This window comes from Caretta caretta, chromosome 15, assembly GCF_965140235.1.
Source record: "Caretta caretta isolate rCarCar2 chromosome 15, rCarCar1.hap1, whole genome shotgun sequence".
In the NCBI taxonomy this organism is placed as follows: Eukaryota; Metazoa; Chordata; order Testudines; family Cheloniidae; genus Caretta; species Caretta caretta.
Genome location: NC_134220.1, coordinates 21,730,857 through 21,751,762, shown reverse-complemented (window position 1 = coordinate 21,751,762; position 20,906 = coordinate 21,730,857). Strand labels below are relative to the sequence as shown.

The 20,906-nt window shown below is 41.3% G+C and overlaps 1 protein-coding gene across 2 annotated transcripts in view; it reads left to right on the top strand.

The window, feature by feature from the left end:
- The window catches only part of PIWIL1 (piwi like RNA-mediated gene silencing 1), a 49,488-nt gene that overhangs the window by 26,566 nt on the left and 2,016 nt on the right, over positions 1-20,906 (top strand). For both annotated transcript variants that reach the window (XM_048821727.2, XM_048821728.2), the window contains exons 13-20: positions 5,313-5,500; positions 7,034-7,106; positions 7,536-7,736; positions 8,322-8,425; positions 10,809-10,879; positions 11,656-11,809; positions 12,826-12,951; positions 19,124-19,271. In XM_048821727.2, coding sequence (XP_048677684.1) covers positions 5,313-5,500; positions 7,034-7,106; positions 7,536-7,736; positions 8,322-8,425; positions 10,809-10,879; positions 11,656-11,809; positions 12,826-12,951; positions 19,124-19,271 — 1,065 coding nt within the window. The remainder of the gene's footprint in view (positions 1-5,312; positions 5,501-7,033; positions 7,107-7,535; positions 7,737-8,321; positions 8,426-10,808; positions 10,880-11,655; positions 11,810-12,825; positions 12,952-19,123; positions 19,272-20,906) is intronic.

Below are 20,906 nucleotides of genomic sequence, written 5' to 3'. Positions count from 1 at the left end.
GCCTTCTCCAACTTCTGGCCCACAGCCCTCTTACCAGGGCCAGCTGGGCCCTAACTGAGCTGGCCACAGCTGTGGCTGTTTCCCCAATCAGCCTAGCTTTTCCCAGTCAGAGCCCTCTCTAGGGATGTTTTTAACCCCTGCTTGCTGGAGTGAGGCAGCCACTCCACTACAGGCACTTAACGGCAATTCAAATTTTTTTAAAGAAACATCAAGAAATTCAGTTTTTTAGCGAACACTCTCTAAATAGTAAGTCCCAGAACTTCTTAAAAGTTCCACTAAAAACCTCTTGAGGGTTTTTCTGTTCAGTTTTATAAAAGACTCTTTAGCAAGGGAGAAGTTGACCAAAGTATTTTCAAAATGCACAGAATAAACTGGGACAAATAAATTCTTAGTCATCTCAGATGTTATAAGTAATAGGAAAACTCTTTTCACGCAAACATTTTTAAGTTCTGTCCCTTTCAACTTAGGGGACTGGAACTGGCACAGGACTTAATTACATCAAGCTACGTTGAATTTGCAAGATGGGTAGCTTTGATTATGGTTCCCACAGCAAGTGTAAATCAGCATTTTTATTATCACTTGTCTTGCTCTATATTTTATTCTTTAATAAGTAAATACAGCACTAGTTTGCTTGGGACTAATTTTTAGTTTAATAAAACTTGAGACAACTATAAAGTTGCATTGTTCTTGCAATACCTTAAGGCTTGATTGAGCAAAGCACTTTCACACATGCTTATCTTTAAGCGTGTTGATAGTCCCAGTGGAGTCAGTATGCTTATGTGCATTGAATCAGAACCTCAGAGAATTGTGTATGTTCAAAACCAGTATGTTACACTTAGTGTAGCTGTTTGACTTGTCTGCATACTATTTTTTATTTGAACATTCTTGCCCATATTTGGGTCAAACATTTAGACAAATACAATTGTATCCATCAAATTTAATATATTAATGTTGTTTGGAATCATGGTTGTTATGCGCACACACAATACTCGTGGGGGGATTCTGTGCCAAAAAAAATAATGCAAAATTCTGCATATTTTTTGTCAAAGTAATGCAATATAATCACACCAGTTTCAATTGTTTTGGTAATTTTATTTAAACTACAATACAGAAAAATGTCACTAACTATTCAGCATTTCCTGAACATATGAAAGTTAAGTTATGAACACTTGAAATGCAGCATATTAGTTACCAGTTAAAATCCTGGATTTTTTTTTTAAATTACGTTACAGAACAAAACAAAACAAAAAAAGTAGAATGTCATTTTAAATTGCTCAGACTTTCGCACATGAAAGTCATACAGTTTTGCTAATCATTGTCCTGGACCTGGGTGGGTACTTGGGGAAGTGCTTGCTTCTGATTGTCCTAACATTTTATTGACTGCTTGGTAAACGTTTTATTTGCTCTGTCTTTTTATTTTTTTAAATGGGTAAGTAAAATAAATCCTGAGCTGTAATCTAACCCCATTTGGCCCAGGAGAAAAGTGAGAAAGCACATAAATCTTCCTAGCTGATGGGCTTGTATACACTATACAGCTAAAAGTCGGGCAGTGTAGCCGCTGTTTGTTGGCTCTCCTGCTGACAAAAACCCAACGACCAGTGCTTAAATTTTCTGACTATAAGGATAGTTTTCCTGATATCTAACCTAGATCTCTTTTGCTGAAGTTTAAGTCCGTTACTACTTGTCTTACATTCAGTGGACATGGAGAACAATTGATCACAGTCCTGTTTATAACAGCCCTTAGCATATATAAAGACTATTATTGAGTTCTCACCTCAGTCGTCGTTTCTCAAGACTAAACAAGCACCCGTCCTCATAGGTCTGGTTTTTTAATTTTCATTTTTGTTGCTTTCCTCTGGACTCTTTCTCCAATTTGTTTACTCTCCGACCCTCCTCAGAGCTGAGCCAGTCGGACTCTGCACCCAGTACCTTGGCATTGGTGTGGAGTGCTCCTCCCGCTGTGAGAATCTCTTGGCACTGTTCTCCATCGCCAATGCCAAAGAAAACACACAAGAAACAGTTGGCTGAGGGGGGAGTACTAACTGACTCTGAAGAAAGCCAAGCATGGGGAGCACAGCATAGTGCGACTAGAGTCTGGCTACTCCTCTGTGCCTGCTCTGAGAGAGGCACCATTGACTCCTTCATGTATACAGGTCCATTGAGTCTGGTCCCGTATCAACATTTGGTGCCAGAGGGACAATGCGACACCAGCAAGACTGTAGTACTGTCTACCCCATGGGAGTTCGTTGCAGCCAGGGACTTGCTGGACTTTCAGCACTGCCGTTGATGGAAGTGCAAGAGTTGGCAATGTCGAGCAGAAGCGACCATGTTGCCCTGAGCTCCTGTTGAGTACAAGGCCACTCAGTATCCTCTAGAGGGAAACCATCCCTGCTGGCCTTGATGCAGATCTCCATGTCTTGGCACCATTCCCCAGCACGCCTCTCCATGGTGTCCCCAGAGGAAGGCTTGTCATCGGACTTGGAAGTGCACTCATATCCCCAGATCCCAGTACCCCGCTGGTCAGTCTTATCTTGTTGTGGGTCTGGGTGCAGGGGTACCCCTGAATGCTTAGCACAGTGGGTGCTGGCCTATGCAGATGCAATGGCCTTTTTGGAACCTGTGGGTTTTCCCGCACTGCAGGGGCCCCCATCCAGGCACTCGTACTCTGGTGTCAGAGGAGAGCACCTCTATCCTATCGAGCAACACCTGACCAAGATTCCAATACCAAGCCCAGTACCAATTATCAGGACGTAGAACGTTGGGACTGGAGTGGTGCAGAAGAAAAGGACCCTCTGCCAGTGCAGGTCTCCTTTCTCTTTCCCCAAGGCAGTGTCAGGGTTTGTGCATTGCCTCTACATGATGACTTCAAAGCTTACTCTTTTCGACAACTCCTGGTGGCCTTTAATCTCGAACTGGAAGTGGAGGTAGTTAGAGTCCTCCCACAGCCTGGTCGCTATTTTGACTGCGTGGCCACATTGAAGGTGGCTCTCCTGCTCAATGTGGCCATCATGGGACCAGTTAAAGCCCTGTGGCAAACCCCATCCTCACACCTCAAGGAGTGCTGAAAAGAAGTGTATTGTTCCTGCTCAAGGGCATGAGTACTTGTACTCCCACCCCCCTCCTGGGTTCCTAGTAATCTTGGCAGCCAATGAGAGGGACAGACAAGGGCAACAAGCAGTGACCTCTCCCCCTCCCCCCAAGAGAAAAGACTCAGACCTTTCAATAGAAAGGTCTTATTCTACTGGGGGTCTGCAGCTCCACATCTCCAGCCAGCAGGCATTGCTGAAGAGGTGCAGCATAACTTAATGTTGAAATTCAAGGACTCGCTTCACCGGGAGTCCAGGCAGGAGTTCTCTTCTCTGGTAGAGGAGGGGAAGTCTGTAGCCAGGGCTTCCCTGCAGGCCACCGTGGACTCCGGTGGTTAGGTCCATGGCTTCTGTGGTGATCATGCGCAGATGCTCTTGGCTCCAGTCCTCGGGACTGGCAATGGAGGTCCAGCAGTCCATTCAGGACCTTCTGTTTGAAGGTGCTTCATTCTTCTCAGAGCAAACGGAAGCAGAGCTTCCTGGCTTGAAAGACTCCCTCAAGTCCCTACGTCTGTATGCCCAGGCACTTTAGAGGAAGCACTTCAGTCCCCAGCACTCCACCTATTTCTCAGTTCCACTGCCCCATCAGGACCTGCAAAAGAAATGAAACACGGGTTTTAGTTGCAGGCAGCTGCCCTCATCCACCTGAGCATCCCTACCTGGCCCTCCCAGATACTCTGAGTCGGGGGAGAGAAGAAAGATAAGTGCGGGAGCAGCCAAACAGAACTTCTGCTGGGACACCCGAGGGTGTTATACTAGTTCCCATGCCACCAGATCATGTCTCCCTTTTGTTTTTGACAATCTGTCCCACTTCATTGTGGCATGGTCTCATATCACCACGGACCACTGGATGATGAACACTGTGGAAAGGGGTTATACGCTTCAGTTTATTTCCACATACCCTCCTTCCCCATCCCACTTCAAGAACCCTTCTCACAAACAACTTCTGGCCCAGGAGGTGCAAGCCCTTCTCCTAATGGGAGCTGTGAAGGAGGTTCCGCAGGACTTAAGAGGGAAAGGGTTTTACTCATGCTATTTCCAAAGGCCAAGGGCGGTCTCCAACCTATTTTAGACCTGTGTCGTCTCAACGGCGACCTCAAAAAAAAAAAAAAAAAAAAAAAAAAAAAAAAAATGAAGTTCCACATGGTCTCCCTGACCTTAATCATCCCCTCCCTGGATATGTGGACTGGTATGCTGCCCTTGAGAGACACTTATTTTCACGTCTTGATTTTCCAAGGCCACAGGAGGTTTATCAGGTTCATTGTAAACCAAACTTGCTACCTATTTATGTATTGGAGGGGTAGCCGTGTTAGTCTGTATCCACAAAAACAACGAGGAGTCTGGTGGCACCTAAAAGACTGACAGATTTCTTTGGGCATAAGCTTTCGTGGGTGTAAAAACCCACTTCTACAGATGCATGGAGTGAAAATTACAGATGCAGGCATAACTATACTGACACATTAAGAGAGGGGAGTTACCTTACAAGTGGAGAACCAGTGTTGACAGGGCCAATTCAATCAGGGTGGATGTTGTTCACTCCCAAGAATTGATGATGTGATGTTAACATCAAGAGAGGGAAAATTGCTTTTGTAGCAAGCCAGCCGCTTCCAGTCCCTATTCAAGCCATAAGAATGGCCATACTGGGTGAGACAGACAGGATACTGGGCTAGATGAACCCAGTCTTTGGTCAGTGGCCAGTTCCAGATGCTGCAAAGGGAATGAACAGAACCACAGTGCATGTTATACACGTCTACTGACATGTAATAATGACAGTTAAATTTTATTTTAGCTGCTGTTTATCACTGATTGAAACATCTTATCTTTTTTTAGATCAAATTTTCTACATTTTCATTATTGCACGAACAGGAGACTTTGATCTAGAAAAGAAAAGATGTTTCAATCCATGCTAAGTGGCAGCTGTCTCTAATGATTTTAAAAATAAAACAGAATATTTTGTCATATTATGCCCTACTACTTACTGATGTCATTAAATAATATAAATATTAAAATGTAAAAATTCAAAACAAAATTTCAAAATTCCGAAATTAGAAATTTCTGAAACTGAATTTTAAAAAAAAACTTGTTTCATAGGAAACTTTTTTGTAAATTCTCAGTTTTGATCAGCTGGAACTGCAAAGGCAGATGATGTTGCTATATTAAGACATAGATTTTGTGAAAGTTAGTTGTGCTCCAGCAGGACTTAATTTAATCCTTTCTCATTTCCAGTTTGACTACAATCCTCAATTTGCAGACTGGTCAAAAGAAACCAGGGGAGCTCCCTTAATTAGTGTAAAGCCATTGGATAACTGGTTGTTAATATACACACGGCGCAATTATGATGCTGCCAATGCACTAGTTCAAAATCTATTTAAAGTCACACCAGCCATGGGCATCCAAATGAACAAAGCTATCATGTAAGTACTGTAGAAATGTGATAAATAACTTGCTCAGAAACTCTGATAGCTCTTTAAATTTTTCAGTAATCGTGTTAAATGAGGAAGGAGTTCTAATATTATCTATTTCTATAAAACTCTTTTAATTGTATATATCTATTTATCTGAAGGTCTCCAGAGATCTCAAAATTTCAGATGGTTAATTACTTAGTAAAAAATTAGGTTTTGGAGCTAGTGTTTCAGTCCATGGAAGCTTTAACTGAGGATTAGAGAGGGTGCTGCTGATAGGAAGGATTCTGCTGGATGTTGAAAGTTGAACTATTCTAATTGGTGGAGCTGCCTTTAATATAAACAGGAGCAGCAGCAGCACAAATTCAAGTGTACAGTAACTCCTCGGTTAATGTTATGTTGCTGATCTATTAGAGAACATACTCGTTTAAAGTTGCACAGTGTTTGTTTATAATGTTGTTTGGCCGCCGCCTGCTAGTGAGTGGGGGCTTGGAACCAGGGTGGGCTGGCAGCCCCCTATCAACTCCACCTCCCCCAGTGCTCCCCGCCCGTGGATCAGCAACTCCTCCTCTTCCCTCTTCCCCCCGCGTCTCCAGCCTGCAGCAATCAGCTATTTTGCAATGTTCAGGAGGCTGAGGGGTTAGGGTTAGGGGGTGGAGTGGGGATGGGCCAGGGGTTGAGCACCCGCCGGCACTTTGGAAAGTCAGCACCTGTGCAGCTGTGCATGCAGTGTCTGGAGGAGGGAGTGGTGTGCTCCAGTGGGATAGTGAGAGTTCATCAACATGTTCAGTTTCCGCAGAGAAGTGTTTGTTTGCAGCCCATGCCATGCATCTATTTTGTCTCCTGCCTCCCTTGCTGCTGCTATGTAGAGTGCGAGGCTACATTAACAACGTATTAACTCTTGAGGGCTCAACCGAGTGCTCGTTCATCATTTAGCAGCAAGGCATTCCCTGGGAAATATCCCACCTGATATCAACATGGTTGCTTTAGGAGAAGCTCAGGGAGCTCATGAGCAGATCTCCAGACAATCCTCTGATTAGAACTTTTTTAAAACTTATACTGTATATGTATATAATGTCTTTTGTCTGGTGACAAAAATTTACCTGGAACCTAACCCCCACTCCTATTTACATGAATTCTTATGGGGAAATTGGATTCACTTAATATTTTGCTTAAAGTTGCGTTTTTCAAGAACATAACTAAACATTATGCGAGGAGTTACTGTATTGTCAGCCTTTCCAAAGTCAACTTTAAAGTATGACCAAAGTCTCCTTTAGTCAAGCTCATGACTCTTTTTAATCTTGATTTTCCTTCATTCTTACCAGAAACTCTGGTTCAGGAATGTTTCCTTTTAATTCTTAAGTGGTAGAGTTGAACACCTTAGTACAGTGTGAATACAGTAACTTTGCTAAAAGCTGTAAATTTAAGCTACCTTGTACTTAATTTCTGTTGCATGGGTAGCCTATGTTCTTGTTGCTGCTTCATGAGCTACTCTAACTTCAGCTACAGCCATATCACTTTTTATTTTCTTGTTCCCCTTTTTAGGATTGAAGTAGACGATAGAACAGAAGCTTATTTGAGGGTCTTGCAACAAAAGGTTACCTCTGACACACAGATAGTATGTATGCTAATTCCATAATTTCAAAGCATGTTAATCTCTACTTTTGGTTATGTATTGCATTAATATCCTAATAATGAAATGAACTCTGTGGATTTACACTTATGGAGTTACATGACTAACCTCCCAAGTGTCAGATGATACTTATGAGGCCAGGCATGTGTAGAAAATTATGTATTTAGATAGTGTCAGTGCTTAAATATAGAATTGTTGAGCACCCACCACCGATGGAAATCAGACCACTAGTTTTAGGCACTGGAACTTAAGCACCCAAACTGTCTAAATATGTCCCAGAAAACACTTGGGATTTTTCTGTTGTGCTGGAACAGGAGCTATAGCAGTGTACTGTATGCAGATCTTTCAAACAAATAATAAATTTGATTCTGCTGTAGTTTGTTTTTTTTTAAACTTTTCATTTTAATTTTTAAGGTAGTTTGTCTTCTATCCAGTAATCGTAAAGATAAGTATGATGCTATCAAGAAATACTTATGTACTGATTGCCCAACTCCAAGTCAGTGTGTGATAGCTCGCACTCTAAGCAAGCCACAAACTGTAATGGCTATAGCAACGAAAATTGCTTTACAAATGAACTGCAAGATGGGTGGAGAGCTCTGGAGTGTTGAAATCCCAGTAAGTAGCTGGCTTTGTTTCATTAACCTTGAGTCAGTTAAGTCTTGTGTCCACTCCCCCCCCACCCCCCCCGAACTCTGATCACATTTAAAGAAAATACTAGAAGACTTTCTTAACTTGTTTGGTACAACTTTTAAACATTTAAATGAGTGTTCAGAAAGGCACCAGATGATTGATTTACTACTACTAAATTTCAGTTGGTTACCTGTAGTGTATCCTACCCAAAATAACTTGCTTCCAAAAAGAAAATGCCAACATGGGTAAACTTAACGCATAGGATACATGAGGAAATAAGCAGCTGATAGAACTTTTAATTGAGGATGCAATTGGAGGCATTAAATAGTTCAGTTGTAAAATGTAGGCTTCTGGCTGTCAGCACGGATACTTTCAGTAGGCACTCCATAAAAACAGTCATCTTAAAATAAATAAACATTTTGGAAGTAAACAGTATCCTGAATAGTGAAAAAACTGATTATTTTTGAAGTTGGTGCTTTGTGTATAATACTTTAGTGCAGATATGATAAATGTTTGCTTTTTGCATGTTTTTGCACTTTTTGTAATATACTGTGAACTATTTTCTTAAAGTTGAAACAAGTTATGATTGTGGGAATTGACTGTTATCATGACACTACAGCTGGACGGCGATCAATTGCAGGATTTGTTGCTAGCCTGAATCAGGGAATGACACGGTAAGATACTTTTTGGCATTTAGTATAAACTGAAAGAACTTGATGGATCTGTAATCTTAAAGAAAAAGCCTAATGTGATGAGCAGCCATTTAAAAAGTAACCTTGTCTGTGTTGGTTTAACTTCATATTATACGTTTTCACGAACACTGTGTAGTCAAAAGCTCCTGATTAGCTTACTACTAAGTAGCTGTACATTATTTTCCAGACTTTTCAGGAATAAGAGGATAAACTGACTGACCATTAGAGAGAGAGTTCCCTAATTCTCAGGTGCACTGCTGCGTAAATATTGCTTCAAAAAAAAGCATGTAACACTGCCTTGAGTTCAGGGACATGTATGCTGTTTGCCTCACCTGTTCGCTGCCTACCGCATTTTATTGTAAGTGTAAACAACTGTCAGTGGTTCTCAGACTTACTTGATGGGGTCCCCTTTCTTGGTGTCTGCAGTAGTTTACACGGCTCTCAAGTTAAATCTACTACTGGCCAGCTCTGAATGCAGAGTGGAGTATAGCAGTTGCTGCCTGGGCGGCCAGCTCTGAAGGCATCTCTGGGCCATCAGCAGCACAGAAGTAAGGGAGGTAAAGTGAAAAGTGATATTTTCCAATATCACTTTTCACAGCAGACTTAGTCCCGTGGCCACCCTTACTTCTGTGCTGCTGCTGGCACCTTGGGGGTGACATCCAGAGTCCCGCCAGCCTCCCAGTGAGGGTTTGGGAGGGTAAGGAGGAGAGCCGGGGTAGTGGGGCTCTAGCACAGCCCTTCTGCATGAGCTCCAGCCACCTGGGGCTGACAGCAAGAGCTCTTAGAATAATAATAATAATTAATAATAATAAAAAAACACACACAGGTCATGCCTCCCTTGACGCATTCGTATGTCTCCCTTGGGAGGGCTGCCCTATAGTTTGAGAACCGCTGCTCTATGTGGTAGAATCTGTTATCTGATATATCTGCATGATAGATGAGTTGACAAGTCTTCCTTTGCTGTTTGCATCCAACACAATGAGGATCAAAGATGACCGCTTTTGTATACGGGAAATGGAAAGACAGCCCACCATTAAAGAATCTCTTCAACTTACCACTTTTGGTGGGGGAACAGAAGGCTTAAAGCTTGTGCTTTGGTGCTGTGAACTCCAGAAGCACTTACATGCAAGCCCAAAATACACTGCTTTTATGTCCTCTTGTGAATCCAGATGTTCAGTGCAAGGCTGTAAAAAGGACTGGCTGCCAATGCAATTTTATTTTAATGTTTAATTTTATCCATTAGACTCTCGTCAAGGCCAGCATTCCACAAGGAATACATAATTCTCTTCATATACTCTGGTCTGTAGCTCAACCAAAGAAGTCCATCTCTCTCTTTTTTTTTTTAATGATGCATCTATGATCCAATCAATTGCTGGTCTTCCTTGAGAGTCAGGAAGGTGAAGCAAGATAGCACATTCATTCTCAGATCTCCGGCCTAAGTTAAACAGGCTGATAGACTAAAGAATATGCTATTATTTTTCTCCAGGAGGTGGTAGCTTCTAGTTCAGGGGTGGCCAGCCTGAGAAGGAGCCAAAATTTACCAATGTACGTTGCCAAAGAGCCACAGTAATATGCCAGCAGCCCCTCCTCAGCTCCCCACTTCTGGTCCCAGCACCCCCTATCGACCTGCAGCCCCACTGATCAGCACCTCACCCTCCCTCCCCATCAGCTGTTTCATGGGGTACAGGAGGATCTGGGGGGGGAGGGACAAGGAGTGAGGGCATGGCAGGCTCAGGGGAGGGGTCGGGAAGAGGTGGAGTGGGGGCAGAGCCTGTGGCAGAACCAGGGGTTGAGCAGTGAGCAGCCCCCAGCACATTGCAAAGTTGGTGCCTGTAGTTCCAGTCCCAGAGTTGGTGCCTATACAAGGAGCCGCATATTAACTTCTGAAGAGCTGCATGTGGCTCCGGAGCCACAAGTTGGCCACCCCGTCTCCCAACAGTGGGGCTCTCCAGAGACTGTACTTGACATAGAAAGGAAGGCTTATCTGTAACTAGCAGTCTCAAATTACTTTAATTCTGCAGATCTATAATTTAAAATTCTCTTTCCTGCTTCTCAGGGAGTCGTTAGCTATTTTGAATATCTAAAATAACTGAGGGAGACTGGGCCGTGGTCCCTTTATGTAGCCTCACATTCAATTTGGATCTATAAAAGGAACCGTAAGTTTGACCCAAGGCACATATCTGCTCCAGGTGTCTGTGGAGACAATGTACATGTATGGTACTCAAATTCAAGTTAGTGTGATTATTCACATTTTTGCCTGTTGACTGTATAAGACATACTTGCCAAAATTAATTGTTCAAGTTTCTAAAGTGATTTAAATAGTAATAGGTTACTTTGATGCTTTTCTTGATTTTTCTCTAAACAGGTGGTTCTCTCGCTGTGTCTTCCAAGAGCGTGGACAAGAACTTGTGGATGGACTCAAGGTCTGCTTGCAAGGTAAAGTTTTCTTCCTTTAACAGAAAAGGGCTAATGGGTGGCAGTTGTTCCTTCTCAGAACAGGATTCTGTGTTCCATTGAGTAAAACATGAAATTACACTTGAGTAAAAATAGATTGGACGTTTATATATTATCACTGACAATTATCAGATAGTTTATGTAGCTTCTCCTAATTTGCATGGTCCTTACTGATACCTTAATTGCTATATGCAGTGTTGTTGTTACCATGTTGATCCCAGGATATTAGAGAGAGAAGGTGGGTGAGGTAATATCTTTTATTGGGCCAACTTCTGTAGATAGATAGATAGATATATATATGAGAGATGGGGAGAGAGAGAGAGGAGGAGGGAGGAAAAAAAAAGAACGAACGAACGCTCCTTTTCAGAGAAGACAGTCCAATAAAAGCTGTTCCCTTGTCACTGTAATTGTCAACGGGGACGTAAGCTATATCTGAACTACGAGCAGCACAGTGGCACAGCTGTGGCATTGCAGCTATGCTGCTGTAATACTTGATACAGCAATAAAGGGGTTTTTCTGTTGTAGTAAATCCACCCCCTTGAGAGGCAATAGTTAGGATGATGGAAGAATTGTCCCATCAGCCTAGCGATGTGTACACTGGAGCTTAGATCAACTTACTTACGTTTCTCAGGGGAGTAGATTTTTCAGGGCTTCACAATTTATTGCCATTCATTGAGTAATACAGATCCATTTTGAATTTTAACTTCTGAAAGACAGTCCCATTATAGTTGCATAACTTTAATTTGCTTTTCTTAAAGCTGCTTTAAGAGCCTGGTTCAGTGGCAATAACCATATGCCTTCTCGCATTATCGTGTATCGTGATGGTGTAGGAGATGGTCAGCTAAAAACCTTGGTTAACTATGAAGTACCCCAGTTTTTGGATTGCTTGAAATCTGTTGGTAAAGATTATAAGTAAGTCTCTTATGATGCATGCAGTGATGCAATGAAAGGCTTTAGTGATATAAAATGTGCACTGTCATGCTTCAGAAAAGCAATAAGGCTGCTAAAAGATTGTATACCTCTTCTTTACACTAGTGTGCACTTGTATCAGATAATCTAGTAACTGACACAAACAGCTTCTTTCTTACTCACTCAGTTTTTATTATATTGGGTATTCTTTTACAAAGAGCATACCTCATGTTGGTGTGATGTAACTGGATAATTCCATAAGGATATTGTTACTCCTTTTGATGCTTGTGATGTTACATCTTTGATGTACATATAAAATTATGATTTCTCCCTTTGAACTATCCGATCACACCTCATCGTGACCACGTGTGAATTCTAGGTTAATCATGCTTCCCTCTTTTGGAAGGATTACCAGTTATCTAGTTATTTGCATTCTCATAGTCCTCCATCTTCAGTAGTTTGGGTAATAGCCTTAAATTAGCTCTAAAATCTGTCAGTGCTGGTACAACCGAGTATTGAAACTGTCACTGGAACAAAACAGCATGCTAAACGAAAATAGGCCAGTTGCTGCCAGGGGTGATGGAAATACTTATTTTTTCTCTATTTAGCATCTGGCGATATTTTTTCTGCATATATTTTTAGTGTATATAGTCTATAGATGTGTGCCATGAGTACACCTAAAATAAGGGAGAGGAAGAGAAGAAACCTTATATAGTATAAGAACTGTTGTAGGGAAAACTTCTACTCTTATGGTCCCAGGTGTTTGCAGCTATGCAAGCGCAAAAGTTAATTTGGTACCATGGTAATGAATTATGCTGAAATACCTGAATAGAAGCAATATATTAAGTGAAGGCTTAAAATACTAAAACCTGCATATTATAGTTTATTTAGAAGTCTGGTTTCTAATGGATCAGTAAAGATGTAGTTTCCAAAATTTATTTTAAAGAACTTTAATGGGAAAGTTCTCTAAATTGAAGTTTCAAAAATTGCTCTTATGTTGCTCATATAATCTTTTCTAGCCCAAGACTTACAGTAATAGTGGTGAAGAAACGAGTGAATACTAGGTTCTTTGCACAGGCTGGTGGAAGACTTCAGAATCCACCCCCTGGTACAGTTATTGATGTAGAGGTTACCCGACCGGAATGGTAAGTAATGCTTTTAGGGAGATAATAGCTCTTTGATGGTAGGAATCAGTTGTTTGGCTTGCATCCTGCTACCAAAAATGGAATCTGATGCTCACTCAAAAGAAATGAGTAGGCCAAATTGGATGTACTGTTAACATGACTATAAAAATGGCATTGCTAGCTGGCAAACTTATGTAAATAATCTTTCTTACTTCCTCACTCTGTAAGTTCTTGTTGTCCACCACTGAAAAACCAACCTGGAATATGTGTACTTCCTGGCTGTTGCCTTTTCTTCCAGTAATAACCAAATTCTGAATGTAGAATATTTGTGTTGGTGGTGTATGAGCCATAAAATAATCCTGCTCACTCTCCCAATATCTCAATTAATTCTTCACTGCTAACAGTAATGAATTTTAAAACATTCTGAGTATATACAGTGAGCAAAACTGAGTAATAATGAGAGATACAACATTTCTGAAAACTTAGAAGACAAGGAAAAAACAGTTTCCTTCCACCCCCTCCCTGTTTTTATTGGGGGGGACAAATTATGGGAAAAATCAAAATATCTGCAATAATTACTTATCAAAACTATTCTTTCATTCTTTTAAGAATGAGAAATATATTATGTACAGTTTAGCTGGCACATAGAAAGTACTACTATGTATATTTATAAAAGCATAAATTTTCACATGATGCAGAAATTGGAGTATTCTGAAGCAGACAAGAAGCTAAGAGGAGTCAGAGATTGTGTTGTACAAAGGCCCTGCCACTACGTTGTAGGAGCAATATGTGTGACAGATTCCCAGATTGCACTCTTGGACAAAATACCTTCATAGGTTCTGTTCTCTAACGTTAGAAAGTACTTTTCTAGTTATCTAGTTCAAGATGTGTTGCTTGTTTAATAATCCAGTCAAATATTGTTAACAATGCTAGGCATCACTAACATTACTACCTTTGAACCTTGGATCTAAGAGGTTTGCAGCAACATTCTTTCTATCTACCAGTTAAGTCCTTCACTTGTACTTCTTCCTGACTTGTGAGTGGAGAGGCACTTAAAATCAACTGGTTTTGAGCAACTGTCTTAGCTGCAAGTTGAGGAATGTCTGACACAAGTGCTTTGTCTGATTCAGATACTGTGATTGCAGAAACGATTGGCTGTAGTCTTCAGAGAGTTCTGCAGGAGAACCCAGAAATTATCCTCAAGTACAGTGTGTTGTACATTTTAACTACTTTAAAATCTTCTGTTATCACTGTTCCTTGAAGAGCCCTTTTTTGTTTTAATAAACTTTCAGGTGACATCTCTATAGTTCCCCATCTTGTTTTGCTAGAAGTTTTACCATTTTATTCTTACCATGCTTTCCTTACTTTGTCTTAAAGACTGTATCTACAATATGCATAGTTTTCACGTACTTTAGAACTTTTTTGCTGATTCATGGATCTTTTTGAGTGTTCCACTTCATGAAATCACCTCCTACTCCAGTATTATATGGCTATTTGTGATGTCCCATGCTGCTTTCATATTGTTGGCATAGTCAGTCAACAAATAAATACTTTCCCACTTCCAATTTTCTCTAGTACTTCACATATTTCACTACTAATATACTCTGCAGCATGTCTGTTTTCATGCTCCTGTAATCCCTCCGCCAAAAAACAAAACAAAACTGGTTGAGATGTTCTCAAAAAGTTTGATTCCTTCCTCCAGTTTATTTGTCCACCCATAAGTAAGTACTACCAGGCAGTGCTCCACTTATATTTTGTTCTTGTACAATTTGTATTCTGCAGTCAGAATATGACTGTGTAAGAGGCTTGCTCAAAGAACATTTGCTGGGTAACAGGTATCATTGCTTTAATAGTTTAAATGCTGCCTGCCAATAACTGTTTTCAATTACTGATAATGGAGTACCAGAAGCATATATCGCTCATGCCAGAGCTTGGTCAAATTTTTATTTATTATCAGGTTTCATCTTATCTATAAATTAAGTCATTATTGGGAGTCTTTTGGATATAGTTGATTGAGATGTTTTCCTGACGATTGATTGATTGATTGAGTTGAACTTGTACAACACTTTCAGACAGTGATGTTGCAGAAGCAGGAGTACTTCTGGATTTGAGAACATTTTGTTGCAAGTACAACCGCTCTGTGTTCCCTTCCTCACGCTCTTCTTGATGTTCATTTCCACTCATGATGGATTCTTTTAATGTCTGCAGGACATTTCATACATGCAGAGATGTTTTTGGTCATCCTGGTAATATTTGGAAATGCACAGTTCCATTGGCAATGTTTACAAAATACAAATTGTCTTTTGTTTGATTAACTTGGTGTGGAAAAGATTCCTTCTGTATGTTAGAAGACTGTCACACTATTTTTTGCTGAGGGAGGAGAGAAAAACAAACAAACTCCTCCTTACCAGTTGCAGTTGGTTCCTGCAGTGGATCTGGGGGACTCGGAGGAGGATCTACCCCTGCTCTCAAGATTCTCCTCCAATGCCCTGCAGGTGCACACCTCTTGCTATCTGCCCGGCAGGCAGCAGACTGTTTATTTCCCTGCAGGACTGATGTCTCTGGCATGAGTGGGCTGCTCACCAGGGCCAGTCAGGAGCAGCTTTAGGGTAGCAGCTGCTTCCATTTCCAGAACAGAGGTTGGCAGGAAGCAATCCACACGAAAGGGCCCTGTACTCTCTCCTGCTATCTAGTAAAAAGGGCAGTGCACACCAATGACTGGGGGCCTCCAATATGCCCCAGGGCTTATATCAGTGTATATATGGTCCTGCTAGTATATAGGAGTTGTAATTGCCTAATACTATAGGATTTGAAATAAAGTAATTTCATTTGAAATACTTATTAGGGGGAGTTTTTTCTGAAAGTTTCCTTTTTTTCCTGACCCTCACATCTTTAGTAATAACTAGCAATTGTAGAGAGCTTTTCATTCCTAGACTTCCAAGAGCATGTGTATAGAAGAGGAATCTGAAGTATAAAAGAAATGAATTATCTAGTGTCACACAGGAAGTCAGTTGCAGAGCTGGAAATAAGCAGCTAGTTTCCTGACTCCAGCGTGTTGGGATGATGGTATGAGAAATAACAATTTTTGCACAGGCCTAGTCTACACTAAAATGTTAGGTCAACTCAGTTGCGTCACTCAGTGGGATAGACCTAACCTCTGGTGTAGATAGTTCTAGGTCAACAGAAAAATTCTTCTGTCAACCTAGCTACCACCTCTCGGGGAGGTGAATTACAGTACTCTGACAGAGTCCCTCCCATCAGGGTACATGGTGTCTACACTGAAGCTCTGTTACTACATTTCAGGTGTAGACAAACCCATAGGAATTTCGGAACAAAACTATACTTAAAAGGTTGTTACAAAACCTAATGTTAAATCTTGGACTGCATGTAAATTTGCAGGAAAACATACAGATTCCGTTGGAGTGTGTAGCTTGTATTCATTAAGGAGCAGTGGTCTACCACCAACAAAATAATTGGATAGGAGGATAGAGGTTGGAGGGAATGGGAGAAGAGAAGGGTAATTTAAGGATTCTAACAAAGATGAGGACTTTTTATTTTATTTTATTTTTAAATTACCAGTGTGTTTGGTGGTATCTTATACCCATATTACACAGAAAACTATGTTAAAAGAACGTAAGTAAGGTTGCAAAGTCAAGCACTCAAAAATTAAGAAAGGACAGAATTAAGATTTCCTGTGTAACCTTAACTCAGCCCCCTTGTGCATGTGTTTATGGTACAATCCTTAATTATATATTTTTTTCCACAAGACCGCTGCTTCTTTTATGTACACTTAATGAACAGCTGTTTAATGTCTTGTCTTGTTTTCCTCTTACTGTTCAGTGGGCGGTCCCATGCCTTATTTATTGAACACTCTTCTGAAGGCAGAATTATTCATTCTCTCATGGGTTTTTCTGTGCGAAATGCTTACCAACGTTAATTTATTTTCACACATCCCCGGTGAGATATGTGGATATCATTATCATTATCCCCTTTTTACAGACTGGGAACTGGGGCACAGAAAGATTAAGGTCAAAAGTATCCACTGACTGGGTGCCCAATTTGAGACACCTAGAATATGATTTTTTTCAGAGTACTTAGCATTATATAGCACTTTATATGTTCCAGGTACAGCTCTGCCTGACATTAATGGCACCTGATGGTTCCAACATACAGAGAATTCCTACTCTGAGGAGGTGAAAGAAGTATTATATAGTAGAAAACCAACGACGTGTCACATTTACATTTAAAAGTGGAAAAGACTTCACATCTGGTGTACTTCAAAACAAATAACCCATCTTCCCTCCCATTAATACTAAATTACATCCAACACCTCAAAGAGATGGGACTGTATCTCAAGCTTGCTAAAGGTGCACTTTGTGGCCAAAACTGTCTTCCACCAACAGATAGATATTCAGGATTTGCACACCCGTCAACGAAGAGGTTCCTCAAAGGTATGAGTAACCTCTACCCACAAATCAGCCATCCCCCATCAACATGGGACCTTAATTTAGTCCTCGGGAGCCTAACCTTTTGAATCCATGGCTGCATGCTCCCTTGTGCATCTGTTCACGAAGACAGCTTTCCTAGTAGCCATCACCTTGGTGTGAGGAATAGGAGAAATAGTGGCTCAAATGGCACACCCTCCCTTCACTATTTTCTTTAAGGACAAAGTCTCACTGAGACCACAACCAAGGTTCCTCCCTGAAGTAGCCTTATCTTTCCATATGAACCAGTTTATTCACCTTCCAACCATCGTCCCAAAGTCTGGGTTGTTGCGGTGAGGCAATACTAGATATGCTGGATGTCAGGAGAGCCTTGGCATTCTACTTGGACAGGACAAAGGAATTTAGGAAATCCTCTAAGCTGTTCTTCTCCATTGCAGACCGCGCCAATGATTCTGCAATATCAGCTCAAAGTCTCTCAAACTGCATTAACCAGTGCTATGGTGCCTATAATCTGCAGCCTCCATCTGGTATACAAACACACTCCATACGCTTGCTGACAACAGAGTAATGGTGAGGCTCAGGAATCTTGGATTCATTCCAGGCTCTGGAGAAGAGGTCTAGCAGTCTTACTCCTTGTGCTCGGTCCTGTCCCTCACATGCTTGACTCCTGGTCTGTTCCTGTCAGAACTGTATCTCCTTACCCCCTGCTCCTTATTCCGGTCTCCTTGTATGGCCAGTCTTAATCTCCCCCCTAGATTCACAGTCTCCCTTCCTGGTCTCCAAGTCTATCTCCTTACCCAGCCAGTCCCGGTTCCCACTCCAGCCCCTTGCCTGAGCGGTCTCCCTTTCCTCAACCTGTACTCATGTTTTCCTCCAGTTCCCCTCTCCCCGTGCTCCCTAGGCTCCTTGTCTCAGTCTGCTCCCTTCACCAGACCATCTGTTACCTGTCTGTGTTTGAACTGGGTAGCTTCCTCCTCAATGTTGCCGGGGTCCAGCGTGGTGGAATTGAGACCAGAGGCAAGACGGTCTCCCTGCTCTAAGTTCTCGTGTCTGGACTCAGACCCTGTATAGGCTGCAGCCACTCAGAGTAGCACTTGTCAGGAAAGTCCTGCTTAGCCCTAAGCTTGAATATGCCCAGGGTGAACAGACTCTCTTCTGAGGTTTTAGCTGTTAAACTCTGTCTCTATTCAGCAAGTGCAAACTGCAATTTTTCAGACTCAGGTTGTCCAATTTTGAGTGGATTCTCACATGGATGGCAAAAAGCATATCCTGGTACAGAGGCCATCGCCTATCAGATTTCAGGTCCCAGCTCCAGAGCTTGGAGTTGCTATAGCAGTTGAAAGAAAATATCTCAAGAATTTAATATGGTCAAAACCAATATATTTGTCACTAACCTCATTATTGGAAGCAGCTGAACCATTTTGGCTGACATTTATAAAACTTCAGCTTGAATGGTTGAAGTTTGACAAAGTTATAAGCAACTGAAAAGAGGGCCTTGTACCTGAAGGTATCAGGCAATAGACTGGTAACTTAATAGACTGTTAACTGCAGAGCCTATAATGTATACAAAACTTGCTGCCTCTTTCTCACTTGCTTGTTGTGCTTACCATGCTGTAGTTCTACAAATGCAAATAGATTTTTTTTTAAAAATGTCTGGTAAATTGATTTAAAGGCAAACTTTATATTTTGTGTGAAGGGCTTGGATTTGCGTACAATTCCTGGTTTGTATTTTTTTCTTCAATTTACAGGTATGATTTTTTTATTGTGAGTCAGGCTGTGAGAAGTGGTAGTGTTTCACCAACCCACTACAATGTAATCTATGACAACAGTGCATTGAAACCGGATCATATGCAACGTTTAACTTACAAGCTCTGCCACATGTACTATAACTGGCCAGTAAGTATCTGCTTCTGCAATGCATAAGTGCAAAACAAAAAAAGATGCTTTTTTCCTGTCCAGGAGTGATATTCTGAGTATATCATGTTAAATAGCCCTTATTTTGGTGTTAAGGCTGCAAATCTTTGGGAGAGGGGAAACCATGAATAAAAAACTGCATACTTAATATGCATAGGAGTTTTTGCTTCCAGAGCAATGACCTTGTTATTATTTGGCCTTGAGCTTAAAGAGCTCATGCACCCATAAAGATTTAAAGTGATTTAAGCTGCCTTGCTCAGCTGCTGTCTCTAGCCTAAACATTCTAGTCCTTACAGTCTGTACATGATCCCGTAGTCTCTCACTGGAAAACTGTTTATCTCTGCTCCAGATAATTTAAATACTACTGGATTATTTTTACTAATCTGTACAATGTCAGACATTTTTGGGGTGCTGGGAAGGGACAGTAGTGGTCTCGTCTCCTCCTGGGATTGCCTTAGGACCTCTTTCCCCATATTTGGCTGGCTGGTTGGTCTTGGTGGGATAAGGACTCTGGCTCACTTCTGAGAACTTATTAGAGCTGTAGGCATAGTATTCATAAATACTACACTGGAACTTCCATGACATGTTCAGATACCAGTGCAGGACTTACAAAATCAGACCTTTGTCTCCAGAAGTGTGCACCCGTTTCCTTTTTCTTAGTGTGAGCTTTGAAACACAATGGGAAACTAAGTGAAAGAAAAACGTAATTCATTTAAGGTTGTACAGTTAAAACCAAGCTTGGGAACTGCAGAAATTAAGGTTCATATTATAGTGCAAACTCAGCCATAGTAGAGTAGTTTTCTTTTGTTAACTTGCACTTTACATGTATCGGTTTATAATGGAAAAGTGACTCAGGGTTCTGCTCCATGGTTTCAGAGACCTGATGGGGTTTTGCTTCCTATCTTAAACTCCCAAGCTTTTTTCAAATCCTTCATTTTAGACATATTGCCCCTAAGTGAATCTACCTTCTCTGTTCCATAGTGTGAACTCTTAATGAAAAGCTTCACATCATCTTTTTGCAGTGAAAATAGCATTTAGTTCCCATACTGCCAGCTTTTTGTTAGCTAGGGAAATCTCCAAAACAGATCGTGAGTCCGACCCCGATAGAGAAGGATGTCCAACACTAAGGGTTTTTGGCTACCATACTTTTTTCTGTTGGCTGAAGCTGTGCACTACACTAACTTGATAACAGATGGGCAAGACTCATCTCTGCCAGTGAAGTTCCACTTTACACCATGGTATTTCCACGACCTGGGCTGAGAAAGCTGAGGCCTTCACAGTAGAAATGTGTAAGTCACTTACATGAACCTTGCATCACTCTTCAGTTATCTGCTACCAGGTTGATATGGATAGCACACACAAACTTAGCTCTTAAAGCTGCTTATTCAATAAAATTGCCATCTCTTATGGGTCTGCTCACTGCCTTCGTTCTCTGGAAACTTGTACAGGATGGGCGATGGAATGGCAAGGGGAAATTACATTCTGGTAATTCAGCTTGTTGAAGCTTGTCCCCCTTTTGTATTAGGAGGAGGAGTTGATTTTAAAGCAAACAAGGGCTGGTGGATGGGGTCTTAAGCAGACTGGGAGGAGGGACTCAACCAATTGAATCTACTGATG